Source organism: Arvicanthis niloticus, chromosome 5 (genome assembly GCF_011762505.2).
Source record: "Arvicanthis niloticus isolate mArvNil1 chromosome 5, mArvNil1.pat.X, whole genome shotgun sequence".
Classification (NCBI taxonomy): Eukaryota; Metazoa; Chordata; class Mammalia; order Rodentia; family Muridae; genus Arvicanthis; species Arvicanthis niloticus.
In genome coordinates, this window is record NC_047662.1 from 43901298 (window position 1) to 43920427 (window position 19130).

A 19130-nucleotide genomic window follows, 5' to 3' on the forward strand; every position below is an offset into this window, starting at 1 on the left:
GTGAGAGTAGGCAGCCTCTTCAAGCTGAGACCTGCTTTGACTCATTGCTTAGATGAATCCAGAACCCAGAATCTCGTTCTTTAAAGACTCTGCACCCACGACCTATCTTGGCTTTCTCTGCACTGCTGAATGACCTTAAGATATACTGTGATATTGGAAGGGAACAGAGGGCATTCACCACCCTATAGCTCATGTTGTTCATAGTAGGTCTCAAAAGCCTGTTGTGGGCTGCTCTGAAATGGCAATGACAGTGGATAGAGGACAAAGCACAAGATGTCCACACTTGTCTTTGAGATGCTGCCAGTGGGGGAGGGGCAAACATGTAAGCAAAGAATTAGAATATACACGCATACACACACACCCCATGCACACCACACACACCACACACACAGTTTAGAGTAATATTAGTGGGGGCTGGAGAGATGGCTCAGTGGTTGAGAGCACTGGCTACTCTTCTAGGTGACCTGGGGTTCAATCCCTAGCACCCATGTGGCAGCTCACAATTGTCTTTAACTCCAGTTCCAGAGGATCTGACACCCTCACACAGACAATTATGCAGGTCAAACACCAATGCACATTTATTAAAAATAAGTAAAAATGAAAAAGAATAGTGTTAAATGAAAAATGCATATGCAGGCACTGGGTAGATGGTTCGGAAGGTAAAGTGCTCGCAAGCATGAGGACCCAAGGTTACTCCTCAGCACCTGTGTAAAAAGCTGAGCATGGCAGGGCTTGCTTGTTATTCCAGTGCTGGGGAGTTGGAGACAAGAGGATCCCCGGGGCTCAGTGGCCAGCTGCTATAGCTGAATCTTTGTGGCTAAGGTATGGCACTATACCTTGGACATGGTGACATTGAACTGATACAGGATAGGGGCGTGAAGAGGTGAGGCTTGGAGGTGGCCAAGGTCTTGATCACAAAATCATGGATGCTTAGCAGCTGGGATGACTCTTAGGGCAGTGGAGCCAAGTCTATCCAGGTGAGGGGCTGGTGGGAGGCTGGTACATTGTGAGAGGCAGGCAGCTTCACGGAAGAGCCGACAGAGGCAGGGCAGCAGTTTAGGCTATGATTGAAGAGAAGGCAATGTAGGAAAGATGGAAAAGTCTGGAAGAGCCAAAGGATGTAGCTTTTAGCCCCTCTTCTCTCTACTCCTCACTAACCTTGGGCCAAGCACTTCTCATGGCGCCTCCATGGTTAGCAGAGGTAACAAGAGGAAGAGCACTTGCCTGGTAATAGATAAAGAACAGCCACAAATGGAGCCCTTTTTCCAGTGCCCCTGATGCAAAAGCTGCTGACCAGTGTTCTTCTCTGAGTCAACCTCCTGGTGCCAGGAAAGCCTCGGGCTTGTTGTAGTTGACTTTTAGTATTAATGGAGGGTTTGCCTTTGATCATTTTGGTTCCCAGATAAAAGATACACAACCGTTATATTTATAATATTCCTTTAATGTACTAGAGCTGGGCAGATATCTACCCTTTATGCTGTTATGTCTTCTTCCCTATCAATAACCCCACATTATAACTTGCCAAGTTCCATCTCTTAACTCCAATTGGCCAGTCTTCATGGCCATTTTAAAAAAAATAACTCACCTACCCCATGACACCTTGTCCTCCCTCTATCTTCTCTCTCTTCCTTGATACCTCAACCCTGGGAACCCAAGCCCCACCTATCTCTCTTCTGCCCAGCTATAGGCTGTAGGCATCTTTATTCACCAATCAGGGATAACTTGGGGGGCAAGGTTCCATAGGATCACTGTATGTTCAGATTCTCTTGTTCCTGGGAGAAACCAGGCCTTGGAAAACAGTACTTAGCATTACAATACATAGCAAAAGACCACACCTCAACAATTGCCCTCTTTTTAATAAACAGCATACAGTAGGAACAATTATGAAACAATATGAAAATCATTAGGTAAGAGATTCATTTTAAAAGTTTAGTCTATTTGTATTTGACAATTCAGGAGAAAGTATTTTATTATCTATCCTATCCTGATGAGTTTAGAGTTCTGTATTTAAATCAATTTTTTATCTTAATTTTATCCTGATTTTTCAATATTAGCCTAAACCATCTTCCTAAATGCTAAACAACTTAAATTTAAGTGTGAGACTGTAACTATCTAGCTTCAACCCCATCAGAAACTCAAGAAGGTATAAATATTACCTGAATATGTAGGAAATGCAGGAACAAAACTTCCAAAAATTATAGCAATGACAGAGACAGTTGACTGTCTGAACAGTCCCCAGTATGTCTCTGTAATGTTGGAGCATCAATTTTTAGCCTGGCCCAGTGTATCTGACAGACCTTTTGTGAAGCAGACATTATGAAGGACTTGCTCACCCTGTCATGGCAGAACTTGGCAGTTGACTTCCCTTTGTCCATTTGTCCTTTCCTGGGCTGACTTGGATTTGCTCTGTAGATTAGGCTGGCCTTGAACTCACAAGGAACCTGTCTGTACCTGCCTTTGTCTCCCAAGTATTGAAACCAAAGACCTGGATTTATTTAATTATTATCTTTGTATCCTTGAAAACATTTATATCTATTTTCATTTCTGTCTCCCTCTTTAGAGATAATTATCTGTGGGATCTATCTATCTCACCCTGTTGTCTCTTAACCTAATATCCTCCTCTATATCCAACTTCATTCAAATTCCCTTCCACTTACTGTGCAAGCATATTCCCAAGCCATCATGTATCTGTTGAGAGTGTTTGACTTGGGTGTGTGACATGTGCTAGGATGAGCTGTACTCAGATCTCCCATGGGAGTTGTGTGTGACATCCATGAAGTTAGCCCTCAAGAGCTGCCATCCATTCTCCTGTGGGAGCCCCACATTCCAAGGAGAAAGGCTGCCACACAGAGTAATGTGAGACTCTACCCCATGTTAGCTCTTGTGAACATAGCTTTTGTTTTTAGATAAAAGCAAAACATTTCTGCCCCACTCCCAACTCTGGGTCCCCACATTGACCAGCAGAATATATCTTTCCTAGGGAAAATGCGTTTTGGCAACAGAAAAACATCATCTTTTAATTTGAAATGATAAACATACCTATATCCCCCTTTCTCTTGATATAAATTTAAGATTGATGTGTATTTATTTATTTATTTATTTTTAAAGTTATTTATTTATTTATTTATTTATTTATTTATTTATTTATTTAATGTATGTGAGTACATTGTCACTATCTTCAGACACACCAGAAGAGGGCATCAGATCTCATTATAGATGGTTGTGAGTCACCATGTGGTTGCTGGGAATTAAACTCAGAACCTCTGGAAGAGCAGTCAGTGCTCTTACCCACGGGACCATCTCTCCAGCTCGTATTTATTTTTTAAATTACTAAGGACATTCTTAATTATTATTAAGCAAAAACTTATATAGTACTTTTAAGGGAAAAATGCATGTCATTTTGAATCCCAGACTGTTGTTTGGAAGTGGTCGTATGCATCAGTAGAGGGTCCCACACTGACTTTATTGTGTAGACTGGGCTGGTCCAGAATTTAGAGATCTGCCTGTTTCTGTGTCTTGTGTCTGTTGTGTCTTAGTGCAGAATTTGTACTGTGCCTGTGCGACTCGGCTGACATCCACCCTCAGCTCAGAGCTGCGCAGCAGCAGCGGCATCTGAGAAGATCCCAGGCTGGCTGCTGTTTAACCTATTTTAGCTCATGGGCTCCCAGAAGGCCATTCGGTTCAGGAGGGTGCAGCTGTGTCTTAGCTCATGCTATGAACCCCTGGGATCATGCACTCCAAACCAACATGCATTCCAATTCTTGTCCTGAACCCAGCACAGTTTGGGGAAAACCCAACGTTGCTAAGGAACCATTTTTCCTAGCCTTCCTAGTCTTAAAGGGACAGCTTGATTTTTTTTTTTTTTTTCTTTTTAAATCTGGGATCTGAAATCAGTTTTGTAAAAGTGAGTCCTTTAGGCTATTTGTTCAAAGAGGATGTGCAAGTGTATTCTGGCCCACAGCACTCAGCAGCATGCCCAGGTAGTATCGCTAACCAAGGCTATCCCAGCTTCTGGAAGGGGGTAGGGAGGAAGAAGATGGAGACAGAACTGGCCCAGTTCTTTGTATTCCAAATTTACTCAGTTCCAGTTCCCTGGAGTCCCTAGGGAAGGGTGTTTGGCTGAATCCCAAGCCTCATGGCTCTTAGGGAAGTCTCCACAGGTTAGGGGAGAGTCATGCATTGAGCCTCTGTGTAATGCAAGAGTGTATACAAACCAGCTTCTCTGGGAGAGGGAAGGTCTCATTAAACTCCAGTAGCTGCCCTGTGGAGGGGGGTCTGGATCTCCATGTTACAGAGGACATGGCCAGGTTTGTCTAGCCTGCAAATGGCTGGAGACAGGAACCACAACTTTCCAGCTAAGGCCTTGATTTTCTAATCAGAGACTCAGGGTCAAACAAGATCCAGGCCTTACCTCAAACAAGATCCTCAACCTTACCATGCAGTGACTCACCTGTGAATAACAGGCAGGGAGGGGACACACCCTGTGTGTGTGGATACCTGCACAGCGGAAATTAAAGGAGCTGAAAGTGTCACGGCCTCTTTGTCTCCCACCCACATCTTCTAAGCACCAAGGAGCTGCTGCCCACCTTTAGTCACCAGCAGGCTGTCTTGATGGGGTGTGGCAAGGTCAGAAGTCCCCATCTCCATTCAGCCACTCAGCTTCTCAGCCTTCTCCAGGCATGTTTTCTGCTGTAAAATGGTGACATTTGTGCAGCCCACATGCAATGAGAAAGAAAATAGACAATGCACAAGGGACCTCACCGGAGGGAGGAATTAAGGCTCAAAGAACTCAGGCACTCTGAGTGGAATCTTTCTTCAGTCACAAGTTTCCTATGACTTGGTCCAGCTTAGCATATACTGCTCCTTCTGTGGAACGCTGTGGCCCATTGCTCCTCCCACAGACATGGGACACAAACTGAGCTAACCCTTCTCCTGGGCTCCCGGAACCTGTTCATAAAAACAGTAGGTATTTACTCTAAGTGACTTAACACTCACACCCGGTGATGCAGCTCCTAGCCCCTCTCTCTTAGAAGGCAGTGTCCCCCAGGAAGGAGCACTCCAAGCTGGTCCTCTGCCTGATAATGCTGACCTGGAATGTGGTGAGAGTAAGGGAGGGTCGGGGAGCTGCTCTCTGGCCCGTGATGAAGCCGCTCCTGTCAACATAGGGTGCAGGGGAAACAATTGGATAAGTGGCTTTCCCTTTTAGAGCCTCAGTTTCTTTTTCCTGTGAAACAGGTGTGAGGGGATCCTGACTTAAGCTTCCCACAGTCCACCCCACCTTGATGTCTCTAGGCTCAAGTTCCATCTGTGCGGTTTCCTCCTCTCTGGGAAATTATGTCCCCGCCCCCCAGTAGACTAGCCCTTTAAGGTTGGGAGGGGCCTGTTGGACACTGGCCTTCGAGGAAGCACTGAAGCGGGCCACCAGAGTCCTTGAGGTAGTTAGTGACGATCCAAGGACTAGGAGACAGTTGGTGGGTGGGTGGCTTTCCAGTGGGATCCCCAGCTGCTGGGTGGGGTGACAAGGAAGAAAGGAACGACCTCACTGAGGGCTCAACGTTACTGTGGACGAAAGCAGGGTCCTCAAGGAGCTGGTGAAGTGCCAAGGGTGCAGCTGTGGAAAGCTGTCAGAATCTCCCCAGATGCTCGCATCTGCAACGCTCAGCCACCAGGCCTTCTAATGCGCTGGGCTCTCCTCTAGACCAGCCCGATGGCTGCATACGAGGTGGGTGCGAACATCTTGTCTCCCTCCCTCGAGAACACCCCAACTTCTGCTAAGGGTGTGGTCCTTCCTCTAACCTGGACCAAGCAGAACTGACCTGGTTCCCTACTCCTGCTGTCTGACGCTAGTGCGCTCAGCCTGGCTCCATTTTCTCCGAAGCTCGTGGGTGTAGGTTCAGATAGTTACCTTTCTATAGAAACAAGTGTGTAGGGTGATCTTATAGTGTCTTTATGGGACAGGAGCAGGAACGTTGCAAGGCTCTCCTCATCTTTGTCGGTCTGGGTGCAGGCACAGCTCCCTTCTTCCTCTTCTGATGGCAACAGGGCTTTCTTCTCCCTGATTTGAATTGAGCCCTTTGCAGTAGACAGCTGGAGCAAGAGAGTAGGTACTTTCCTGGTCCAATTCCCTCCCGATGTGGTAGATTACTCATTACTGGGAGTATGGGGTGCATTTAGTTATTGAGACACTAGGTAACTTGGTAGTGTCTGAGTAGGGGATAGCTCCATGAATTCAGGCCTCAGATACAGCTTGCTGAACACAACAACTCCACAACCTCTTAGCCCTGACAGCCAGATTGTGAACTCAAAGATGTGGGTGTCAGAAGCCTGCTCAGTCAAGGTCCTAGAGTTAACTGACTGGCCATGAGGAGGATGCCATGGACAAAGCCTCTTGGTGGGAAAGGGCTTCCCTGGCTGGAGGGAGGTGGGCACAGTCCCTGTGAGAGGTGACATTGGTTTCTCTTTGAACAGGGGTGAAGTAGGGACCCAGTCAGGAGTAACAGGTCTAGGAGGAAGTTCTAAGTGGCTCAAATTGAAGTTAGGGTGGGACAAGGGGAGCCTGGCAGAACAGTGGAGTTGGAGCTGGCTTGGCAGGCTCTGGCACAGTTCCAGAATGTGGTAGACCTTCTCTGGGGCGGCAGAGCTTTCTGTCTTCCCCCAAGGATTTGGAAGTCACACCCTCCCTGCCATGGAGCCCTTCCTTCCTCCCATAACAAGATACAGGGGCTACAGACACATCCATGTGAAGGATAATGAAGAGTCTGACGGTGGCTTCTCTGAAATGGGAGTGGAGGGGTTCTGAGTCAGGACTCGCTGATAACCAGCCAGCATCAGGCTTTATAGAAAGAAAACCACCACCACACAAGGCATAGGCTGTCTTCTGTCGAGGGGGAAGCAAAACTTTCCACTCCCTCTAATGGCAGCTTAGCATGTGCCATGCCAGCCTCCAGGATCCACACGGATGAGGGGGATCCTCTAGAAGAAGACGGCCACTACCCTATTGAGATACATGGAAAGCCATTGCAGGGACTTGCCTGAAGTTGGGGCACATAAATTATCACCCCATGAAGCCAGAAGGAGGATGCCTTGTTGGGGAGATCAGCCTGGAAGATATAGACTCGTGGGGTGGTCTCAACTGAAGGCACCTAAAACTATATACAGAGACCCAGCTGTGTACACACAAGGGAACCCCAGTTAGGTTAGATTCACATCTAAATCTCGCCCTAACAAGTGCCTCTGGGGTATCACTGTGGTGGGCATCAAGCAAGAGGACACCTGTAAAGTGATTGGTATAGTGCCCAGCTGGGCGTATGTCCCCGTCACATGCCTGCTATCATTACCATGTATGTAGACCAAAGGAAGACTGGGTAGAAAACAGCCCCACGGGCTCATGCTTGTCTCTGAGGACTCATCCTGGCTTGTATTTTGCCACTTCATTCTCTTCATGATGAGCCAGTTTTGCTTTCCTGGAAAACAGAAAACATCACAGGTGTCTTCAAGCCCGTGTGTCTGGGTGTGAGCTCCGCAGATACGTGGGTTCCTGCTATACTATTTGGGTTTGCATGAAAGGATCTTCCCTAGTTTGGGCTGTGTCTCCTCAGTTGTAGAATGGCCATTCCTCTGTGCCACCCACCTGCCTTGGTTACAGGAGCCAAAGGTGTTGAAGGGGGAGGGGCCTGTCACCTTGTCTGCAGGCCCGGGATTCCCTCTGCTGCCTGGTTTGGTGCTTTCTCCAAGCTGGTTACTCCAGCCTTGTTTGGAATGAATCTGTCACCTTGCCTTGACTGGAGGCAGGATGAGCTTTCTCAAATGCTAATTCCCAATGAAGAACTGCATTCCAAAGCATCTCTATATGGAGCTGGTGACTCAGTGGTTCAGGGAACTCTCTGGCTTAGTTAGAGGAGAAGCCGAGGACTGGATAACCTTACGAGGTGTGTGGTATGCTCCTAGAAGACCTGGGGGTCTTCAGAAGTTTTCTAAGCAAGGGCTAAGCTGACCTTTGCAGGAATGTAATGGGAAGGCACCACATAGAAGGCTCACTGGGGCAGTGGCTTAGAGGTGAGCATTGGGGACCGGTGCCAGCCTCTTCTGGTCTATGGGATCTAGGGCCAGGCTTGCTTCCTGCAGCTTCCCCGTGCGATGTTTTTGCTAAGTCCTTCCTCTTCCCGTGATTCATATGAGTTCAAAAGAGTGAAATACACGAATGCTCCCCTTCTGACAAGCATTCATGCTGAGTCCAACTTAAAATAAATCTTCTTTAAAATGTGTGGGTATGCCAGGCAGTAGTGACACGTGCCTTTAATCCCAGTGCTTGGGAGATCTCTGTGAGTTCACGACCAGCCTGGTCTACAGAGTGAGTTCCAGGACAGCCAGGGCCATACAGAGAAACCCTGTCTCAAAAAAAAAAAAAAAAAAAAAAAAAAAAAAAAAGGTGTGGTGTGTGGGTGGGGTGGGGTGGGGTGGGTATTCTGCTTCTGCTTGCATGCATATCTGTGCACTATGTGCATGCAGTACCCATGGAAGCCAGAAGAGGGTGTCATATTTCAATTGAGTCGCCATGTGAGTGCTAGGAACTGAACCCAGGCCCTTTAAAGAGCATCCAGTACTCTTAACCATTGAGCCCTCTCTCCAGCCCTGAACTCAGTTTTTTATTGCGTTTCTATTACTCCATCCACTGGTCATTAGCTAGTTCATGCACTGTTTTGTTAACGGTTAGGACTGTAGGCTCTCTCAGTGCTGTGACTGTGGTAAACCAGGCTGTGTACATGTCCTGGAGAAGTCCTGCTGTATGGCACTACATTTAACTTCACATTCCCAGTGCTGTCACTCACACTTGTCCTGCTCCTTGTACCCCTAGATCTTTGGTTATATGGGGACAAGAGCTAGACCATGTGCGGCAGTGGTGGTGACTAGGGGAGGAGAGGCAAGCGACAAACAGCAAGGCCTGGACTCTCCGCAAACTGTTCACCATAGGAGACATTTACTTATTAAGCCAAGGTCCCCGAGGCCTCCTTAGAGGCCCAGAATGCATGTGGCATGTTTATTATTACATTATTTAGTTCCTACTGGATCCCAGATGTGGTGCTAGGAACCTAAAACAGCTTCTCTGTGACCATCAAAGTAGGCCTGTGTGAATGGGCATCACCTTCACAGGTACGGAGACAGAAGTATAAGTCAGAAGACTTCTCCAAGGTCTTGGTATATTTTGCTGACCATTTCTTCAGATGCTCTCTCTTTCTGTGTGCAGACGTGCATCAGAGGCCAAGCGGCCTCCACTGTGCGTAACTGCATGATGGTCGGTGGCACAGTGGTCCTGGTGGTCGGGACACTCTGCTTTGCATCATGGAGTGAAGGTAATGCAGCTGTCCAGCCTGGCTCACTGGCCCCCACCATGAAACAGCCATTGCCCGAGATGCCCCTGACTTTGCTCAAGTCTGTCAGCTTCCTCTGCTGTAGCATGGGTGGTATGCTTCTGTTCTTTGGCCTGCTTTGGTCCATCCAGGAAAGGACAAAGAAGTCAAGCCAGGGGGACCTCTACCGACTCTCCAGAGACCTGTATCACCTTGCTGTGGAGTCCCCTGAGAGGGAGAGCTACAGGTGAGTGGAGCAGGGTGGGGACTTTGGGTCATCCATCATAGTCATACTTACCAGTATTTGTTCAGCAAATTCTCATGAGATTCCTCCACTGGACAAGGCCTTGAGCTGTATCCCTAGGATGTGGGAACCCCATGACAGAGACAAATGACAAACCAGAGTAGTGAGAGTCCAGACATAGACCTATGGAGACGGGGAGAAATCTGCGAAGCCTTACAGGATGAGGCAGCAACCAATTCCAGCCACCTTGTTGGGAACCAGTGCTCTCCATAGCTGCTTGACTCAGGAGACACCAGGGACAATGAGGGAGTTGATGTGAGGAAGCAGCTCACAGTAGGTGCCTGGCACACAGTAGCTGTGTGGCAAGCGATAACTTTTTCTGACCTACAAAGGTGGGTGTAGGTGAGGTGAGGTGGGGGGTTGGGTGGGTGTGGGGTCGGGGCTGAATGAAGATAGAAACAAATGATTGCATCAAAACCGTTCTCACCCTGTTTTTCCATTGCCGTCATCCCCCAGCCTTTGGACACTTTTAGTTTCTCACTCCCTTTTTTTAGACAGAGCCTTACTTTGTAAGCCTGAAATGTGTGATCCTCCTGTCCCAAGGGCTGGGATTACAGGCATGCATCACCATACCCAGCTTCTCAGCACATCTTGGAATTCTATCTCCATAGATGTTCAGTGGTCTATGTATGTTGTATGTGTACATTTGTGTTTCATGTCGGGGGTCCAGTTTTGCCCTGTAAGAAAGCTGGTCATGCATGTTCTGACTACTTGTTTATTCTACAAAGCATCCCCTGGAGCCTGCATGCGTTCTCCACCCTCTGCCTGCTTGTACCTTTATGCCACCGGGAGCCATCATTGCTGTCTGTAGGAAGGAGGTTTTTCTGTTACATGCAGCTCACAGGGGTGAGCCTGTGGTCTGCAAGACAGTGGCCTCTGCACAAGAGCTGATGTCAGCTCAGTAAGAGCTAACCTGTGCTCCTTGGAGTTGGTTAGGGGTTTACCCGGATGTCTTTCTTTCCTTTGTTGGTAGTCAGTGCTTTCTGGAGTATCTCGAGTTCTTGGAGCTATCACCCATGGCTGCTTGAGGCCAGACACAACATTCAATAGATAGTACATAGGCCAATAGCCAGACTTCAAGTGGGACATGGTAGAGCACACCTGTAATCTAGCACTTGGAAGGCTGAGATAGAACAATCAAGTTCCAGGCTAGCCTGAGCCTTGGTTTTAAGAGACCATCAGAGGAAAGGGTACTGTATCCCAACAAACTTTGTCTTTCTCAGATGAAAAATTTGTCTCACCGAGAATGACCTACCTGCACATAATACAAGCTGGACTCTGACAGCCAGGCCAGCCTGTCCTCCTGGCCTGCCCAGCCCAGCCCAACCCAGCCTGAGTGCAGAGGTGTTGCTGTTGTCTGTACACACAGCAGTGTTGCCTCAACAGGGCCCAGGCCGCAGCTGCAGACTAAGTGGGCTACTCTATCCTTAGCCAATTAGGCAGGATAACTAACTCCCCTTGCCAGGAAGCAGGAAGGGGCCCTTCCAGCTCTGAGACCCACATTTCAGATTCAGAAGCTGGTGTGACTGGTTATGGAGGAAGCCATCTGTTTGTCTGAACTTTCCCGTCCCCATGGGAGGCATCTCATAGCCTGGGTTTCCCTGGTTGTAGCTAGAACTAGGCATTTCATCTGTTGGCTTTGTTGGCTTGGGCATTCCTCTGTCCACAGCAGGCTTTGATTCCCCACTCTTTCTTGCCTATGTCTAATACTGACTAAGCACCTACCATGTGTTGGGTCCAAGTCCTAGTATTGATAACGCATCAGGGACAAGACAGAAAATATCCTGCCTTAGGATCTCACTTGGCAACTCACCGTCAGCCCTGGGGGAGGTGGTGGGGCAGAGGCACCTGTGTCCCTCAGTGAGCACAGCAGACAGTGCCAGGCCTGCTCTGAAGGCTAGCTTTCTGTCTCTGCCCTTTCTGTCAGAAGTTGAGTGTCTACAAATGTCCCTAGATCTCCCAAGGCACATTTGATGCCTCATCTGTCAGTCATGGCAGGAGGAAGGGCAGGCCTTCTGTATCAGCTCACCGCTGGGACAAAATACCTGAAAAGAATCTCAAGGAAGGGTTTATTTGGGATCATGGTTTGAGGGTACATTCCACCATAGTGGGGAGGGAATGGTGGCAGCTGGTCACGTGTCTACAGTCAGGAAGCAGAAAGGTGAATGGGGCTAGGCTCACTTGGTTCTTCCCATTCAGTGCAGGGGGACCTCAGCCTAGGGGATGCTACACTAAACATGAGGGATGATGCACCCACACATATTCCCAGAGCTTTGTCTCCTAGGTAATTGTAGATCTTGCCAAGACCTACCATCATTGACATCAACCATCATTCCCCTCTCTCTCTCCTCTAGCAGGCTGCTGGGCTCTGAGAGATGATCATGGTGGATGTGCATGCCACAAGGACTGCACCCTTAGCTTCCTCTGCTCTTTTCATCGCAGTCTTAGTCTTTAACAGGCCTGAGCCTTGGCTGCTCACAGGGAGGATGTAGAGATTAGGCCTGTTTTACAAATGAGTAAAGTGCGGGGTAAGCATGAGCTCTGCCATTAGAGAAGAGGACTGGACTGTCCACTTAGCTGAAGTGCTTTTCACCCATTCCTCTGTGAGGTGGGTGGGGCTTACTCCTCCTCTACTGGGTTTGCTCTCTCAATATAAAGCCACTGGGGTCAGCATGAAGCCTGTCTCTTGCCCTTACAAGGCTGCCCTGATCTCTGTGCATGACCACACCCCACAACCACAGAGCTTTGTGTTGAGAGTGTGCTAGGAGCCTTCCCTACACTAGGACAGGACCTTGCAAAGGCCCAAGTTCCCTGCGTTCTTATATTCTGACCCGTGACTGTGGACAGTTAAGTTTGATGAGCTTCTGAGATGACAGGTGCTGGCTTCAGGGACGCTGCACACCTGCCCTCGAAGCAAACTTCCTGCTGTGGGCTGAGCTCCTGTGCTTCCTGAGCCCTAGCCTGCTGGACACCACATGTTGGGATCTCTGCATCTGGGCCCTTTTGGGCCTCTCCTCAGGGTTACAGCCTTTTCCCATCCTAGGTCCCCAAGCTAGCTGCCACCCTTACGGCAGGCCACCAGGAGGCAGGCTCATCCTCCCGGTCTCAGAGCAGCTCTGCAGGCCCTGAATTTGAACAAAGCATGAATGGAAGGTTCTGGTTTGCCACATGCAGACCCAGAATCAGCTCAGATAATGTGGGGAGGGCAGGGCATGTCTGGGAGGTGGGCATGAAGGGAAAAGAGGGTCTTGGGAGCCCTGCGGCCCATATTCCTCTCTGGGCTATCAACCCTTTTTCTGCCTTTCCTCTTCTGCATCTGGGACGCATATATAGCAAGTATCATCCCCACTTCACAGATGAGGAAAAAGAGGCCCAGAGAATGAAAACAAAACCCAGGCTACACATCAATAGAATTCAGTGTGCTGCTTCCAGAAACATAGCTTCTCGGCACCCTTGCCCACTTTTTTTTTTTTTTTTTTTCCTGATTTGTTGAAACACAGTCTTACTAGGTAGCCCTAGCTGGCCTTGAACTTGCTATGTAACCCAAGCTGGCTTTAAACATAAATCCTGCTGCCTCTGACTGTAGCATACTGAGATAACATGCATATATCATCAGGCTTGGCAGGAGCATTGCCCTCCATTGCAAAGCCTGCTGGGAGCTCAGAGGAAGGTAAGCACTGGTTGATACTCGGCTACAGGTCTCCTAGTAGGTCCTCAGCCCTCTCCTTTCAAATCCACGCTCAATTCAAATCCAGGGCCTGCAGAGCTTCTCTGAGACCAGGAGGGTGAGCCTGCCTCCTGGTGGCCTGCCATGAGAGTGGCAGCCAGCTCAGCCACCTGGGATGGGGAAAGGCACTAACCCTGTGGAGAAGGTCCACAGGGGCTCAGATGCAGGACGTCTGTCTGTGGAATTCAGCCTGCAAAGCCTGATCAGGGGTTGCCTCTGAGGACCCAGTCTTTGCCTCACACCACTTCAAGGTAGTTCGGTTGTTTAGGTGTGAAGGGTGGGCTGGAGAGTCAGGGATGGGCAGCAGTGTAAAGTGAAAGACTGACTTGGTAAGTAAGTAGTGCACTCTTTCCCCCTGGAGGTATGCAAGGATAAGCAATTACCTGATAAACTTCCATGTTAAGTCTCAAGCATCCAGATGGGCAGGTAACTGGAGGCCTCACACTCTGGCCTGAACATCACAACTATAACTTTACAAATGATATTTCAGTCATCTGGGAGCCTTTATGTCTATGGACCGACACTCTGTCTTACAACTCCCCCCTCCCAGAAGCATCTGCTCTCAGTGTTTAGACACTCAAGACAAGCACGGAGTGTCAGCACAGTGACATCAAAGAGCAGTGTGGAGACTCTGTGGAAAACAAGAAGACAGGTCAAAAGATGTCCCAGGGAGTTTCAAAGTGGGGAGGGGTGGCAGCAAGAAGTGCAGGAAGAGAACAGAGGTGGAGGAGTATGAGGAGGAGGAGTATGAGGAGGAGGGAGAGCTGATGTTGGCAAGCTTTATAAGGAGACTCCCCTGTCTCCCTGGCATGCAGGAGAGTTTTGAGCTGGTCCTGCTAACAGCCTCTTTCCTGTTCCCACAGGCCTCCCAAGGAGGCTGCTATTCCCACTTGCGAGGAGACTATGTACTGCCCACTGGCTGAGGGTCCCCTGCAATTCCCCGTGCAACCTGAAGAAGACCTCCAGTGCCATGCCCCAGGAGATGCCTGGCTGGGGTCAACATCCCTCTCACCCCCACCCAGCTACGAGAGCATCATCCTCACTCAGGGGCCTGTTTCTGGATCGAGTGCTGCAAGCTCCAGCCCAGGTTGAGCTCAGGCTGCAGGAGAGTTACCAGGTCTCCAGCAAGGCTGTGAAGCTGGTCCCTAACCAGCAAGCTTTGCTCAGGGCCTCTACCAGTACTGGGTTCACAGCAGGCATGCAACAAGAGGTCTATTGCTGGGTGCTGTTCATGCATCTGTTGCTGTGTGAGCAGTAGTTGGCTTTAAATAAACCCTACTTTATTATGTCTCACATCTTATGCATGGCTGGTTCCTATAGTTTTCTCCATGAGGTATTGGGAAGGCTATTATCCAGAGTGGAACAGGACCTCTAAGCTAGTGTGCCGGGATCAAGCAGCTGACAGCTGGGAGAACATGTGTGGCGAACACAGGGCCAGAGGTAGAAGCAGATGTGGTCCAAGTTTACACACCTGATTTGTGGCCAAGAGAACACTAATCTCAGCCCCTTGAGCCTGGACCCCATCCTGTGCCAGTTCAGTTTCCTCATTCATAAGATGGAATAAGCATTTTACAGCAGCACCAGCTCCTGCCTCAGAGAGCAGAGTGGGTGAACCCATAGGGTGACAGCGGTGGGTGCTGAGCAACTGAATGTAGGGGTACATCCCTGAGCTAGAGGCCACAAGTCTCAGAGTTGGTGGAGCTAAGTCTCCTCTACCAGGTCGCCTGCTCAGCATCCCGCGACAGGGACCTCACTAGCTCTCCAGATGTGCCACTAATAGCAACTTTCTCTCCAACAGCATCCTCACGACGTCTCCATCCACTCCCCCATGCCTCCAGTTGGCCCAGTTCTGTACATTCCTAGCTGCTAATTCCCAGCACACCCTTGCCCTCCTCACCCCACGCCCCATCAGTGTGAGCTACAGATCACAAACTGGCAAATAAGATGCTTTTAGATCAGGCTGTGTTGCTCGTGCTGAAATGTAAGGGACATAGCACCAGAGTGAAGAGGGGATATGTAGTCCAGGGTCACCCCCTGAACCTCCACCACTACTCCCCCCTCACTGCACCCCCTGACACTGCCAGGGACAGTCAGGGAAGACTTTCTCCAGTGTGTATAGGGCAAAGGCCTAGAAGGAAGCAGGTGGCATGGGTCAGGTTAGACCAGATTCTCACTAGGGATATTCTATGTCAGTGGGACTAAGTGGCCTCCCTAAAGACCCTTAGCAGCAGGGGCAAGAAGGCTGGTTAAGGTGGAATCCCCAAGGGCCAGCTGGTGCTAGGCCAGGTCTCTGCCCCTGTCACCTCCTCACCCGAGAAACTCCTTCTTATTATTACAGGTGGGCTGTCCCTACACGAAGAAACAAAGCTGAGAGCTCAGAGCAGTCAGGATGCAGGATCTCCGTCCATGCTGGACCACTGTGGGGGGCTGTATTGCCACTCTATCTCTTTCCTGCTGTCCTCTCAGGCCACCGAGAGTCTCTTAATGTCAAGTCCACCTAGGGCCTGGCCCCCAGCTAACCCCTTACACACTCTAGGCTGGGAAAGGCTTCCCTGCTTAGTAACCCCAAATTTCCGGCTCTGAACACTTATTCCCCACCCCTTTCTCTTTGCTCACAGTCAGACCGCTGGGCCCTAGCACTTCCTATCTTCAGAGTTATGGTCCCTCCTCCTCCACTCTCCTGTTACCTCCCCCACCCCCCATACACCCCAAGGCTCCCAGAGGTTACCATAGGCAGCAAAGGAGTCTGGAGATGCCTTATCTCCCAACTCTGGTGGTGACCGAGGCTGAGCCTATATCAGACCCTCTGCAATTCCTACGAGGTTTCCCATGTGAGGTGTGTACCACGGGGCAGAGAGTCAGTGAGTGGCTGACGGGAACAGGTTTTGTCTTGGCAGCAGCTGAAGGGCAAGTGGGGAGGGCTAGCCGGCCACAAAGGACCTTTCTGCCTCTCTCCACATCTGTTCATCTGTCTCAGGAAGGGACAGTGACTTGTTCAAGGTCACCAGCCTGACTATGGCGATCTCACCAAGACAGAGTGTTGTCTCCTTCTGAGCTGTTTCGGTGTGACTGAGGAACCTGTGGAGGAGCCAGACACCCAAGGCAGGCTTTCCCTCTGCAGCCCTGTGTGGGACCAGACTGTTCCCTGCCCCTGCCCTTCCTGTGCTTGACTGCAGGCCATCCACCCACACTTGGACTCATCTTGATTTACCACCTAGCACCCAGGCATCAGGGGCCTTAGTGATTCAGGCCTCTTCATACCTTGTCCAGGATCCCTGCAAGTGTGTGTCTGGTGACCTCTGCCCACCCCCCGGCCAGCACTGTCCACCTTTAATCTGGTTTTCTAGCAACAAAGTGTGATTTGCCCTCCTCTCTAACTCTACAGAGGCTCCTGTTGGTTTTGGGAAAATGTCACTCCTAAGATTTCCTGTCCATGTGTCCATTGTTGGCCTTCGTCAGCTCTAGTTCTTACAAGTCAGCTCTCCCCTCTCAAATACCTGGGTCTTCACTGTTCCAGACCCAGGGGAAGTGAATGAATGAAACTCTCTCTCTCTCTCCCTCTCTCCCTCTCTCTCTCTCTCTCTCTATCTCTCTCTCTCTCTCTCTCTCTCTCCTCTCTCTTTCTCTCTCTCTCTCTCCTCTCTCTCTCTCTCTCTCTCTCTCTCTCTCTCTCTCTCTACCTCTCTCTCTCTCACACACACACATACACACTGCCACTGTAATTTGGGTTCTAGTTAGAGAGACAGACAAGAGACAAAGGAGATAGTTTGTCTAGTATGGTGGTGATTAGTGCTGTGGGATCCAACATATTAGGAACGCTGAGGAAACTCCTCAGGGAAGGGCTTCTGAAGTCTAGGGAATGACCAGGGAAGACCCCCATTAAGGTGGAAGACCACAGGCTTGAAGGGAAGCTATCTGGAGGAAGGTCATTCTGGGCAGAAGGAACAGCAGATGCAAAGGCCCTGGGGTGTCTGTGCATTCCAGGAACAGCATGGAGCCAGAGTGACCTCAGGGTGAGTGACAGCCTGGAGGGATGATGAGCAAGCAGTGCAAGAAAATGGCCTATGGATGTATAGGCCACCTCAAGGCTTTTACTCTGAGAAGCCGGGTTACCACTCCTAGGTTCTGAGCAGGGCAGCAACCTGAGCTGATGTCTGCTTGGGCTAGAAAGAGACTTCAGGGGTCGGGGTAGAAGCAGAGACCAGTGACAGGAAGAGGACAGTAGAGGGCGAGGAGTGATTGGAGTCTCGTTTATGGACGGGAGAGATAACAGGATTTGGGGAGAGAGGTGTCAGGGTGGGGGCCCAGGAAGGATCTTGAAGATGGCTGACATGGGCAGTGTGTACTGTGGGCTGGCTGTATCATGCAGATCCGTCTTTGTCACAGCTGCTGGAGAAGATGCAGCTGAATGCTCCAGCCCTGGAGCAGTGTCCGCCAGCGAGCCTCAGCCCTGAGTGCCCTGTATGGCCGGAGCCTAAGCAGAGGCAGGGTTCCAGAACCTGGCAGGAATCCAAGCTCTGTTACTGACAGACTCCAGCCCCTCAGCTCCAGCCTTGCCTTTCCAGGCTTAGATTTCTGCTTATGCCCGGTGTGCTCTTTCTAGCCTTGAATCGCTTGTTGGGACCCACAGCTTACTCCTGGGACTCACAATTCCTTCAGGCTTCTTCAACTCTTTGAGTTGCAATACAACACTGTCATTTGCAAAGTCCACACTGAGGACGGGACAACTGAGTTTTAAAAAATGTGTGAAGAAGTCTCTTAAGTAAATTTACAATTTGCTGTTAGGCTGCAGTTATTGGCCACAGATTAGACGCGTCTTCGAGAAGACAGCATTTAACATGCTCTCTGATGGAGGACCATGGACTCCCTGACCACCCCTGTGGCTCCTCCTGATGCAAGGAAGATAGTCAGAACCGGAGTGGACTCGGCTGTGAGAGCAGAAACTGCCTCTAAACAGAATCCCAATCCCACTGGATTCTTTTTGTCCTTTTCATTAGCCTTGTTACAAAATCTTTTAGAATCTCCCATGATGCACCCTGATCTCACAAACAACCTCTCTCACATCTGCCACGTGGCCACCTTTTTCCTGTTTACCCAAGGCCAAGTCCTTCTTCCCTTTTCCTTTCCCCATAGAGTCCAGTCCCCAGATCAACTATTGGGAGTTAGGGAGTGGGACTACCCCAAGTGTGATTGACCGACCAGGGATCACATCACCAAAGAAAACAGACTCACTCTCCTCCCAACAACCACCAGTTCCCAGGCCAGTGGCCAGACCCAGGCCCACCGTGCCCACTCCATGCAGGGAGCCTGCCTGGCCAGAGTCAGTGCAGATCCTTAGTCCTGCCACAATTGCTAAGGGCTCATACGTGAAACTGCCCAGCCTTGTCCAGAAAACCTTGTGCCCCTTACCCCGCACCCTGCACCCTCATGTCATTTACCACCTTCAGATTCCACAATCCCCTTGCCCATCCCTGTGTGAGGATCCCTGAGCCCTAGGGGAGGGATGGGAAAACACAGTCCATCCAGGGATCAGCACTCCAGAGACTCACTCAGCCTAGCACACTCACCAGCCCAGGGTCCGCTGCAGGGAGAAATCCCTCCCATGAGGCCTAGCGAGACATCCATCTATGGGTACAGCAACAAGCCACTAGGAATAGCCTTGGTGCTATGTCTACCCAGGAAAACAACAGCATTGGACATTTAATTCTTTCAAAAGTATTGTATCAGTCCTTTGGGGATTTCATACAATGTA

The 19130-nt window shown here is 49.8% G+C and overlaps 1 protein-coding gene across 2 annotated transcripts; it reads left to right on the plus strand.

The window, feature by feature from the left end:
• The first annotated feature begins 5381 nt into the window (after positions 1–5381).
• On the plus strand, positions 5382–14678 carry Tmem61 (transmembrane protein 61). 2 transcript variants are annotated; one of them, XM_076934547.1, is made up of 3 exons: positions 5382–5722; positions 9222–9594; positions 14242–14678. In XM_076934547.1, the coding sequence occupies exons 2-3, from the start codon at positions 9287–9289 to the stop codon at positions 14468–14470; spliced, it is 537 nt and encodes a 178-aa protein (XP_076790662.1). In that variant the 5' UTR covers positions 5382–5722; positions 9222–9286; the 3' UTR covers positions 14471–14678. The 2 variants fall into 2 exon arrangements, with proteins under 2 accessions (XP_076790662.1, XP_034359350.1); XM_034503459.2 differs by having other exon boundaries at positions 9245–9594.
• The last annotated feature ends 4452 nt before the right edge of the window (positions 14679–19130 follow it).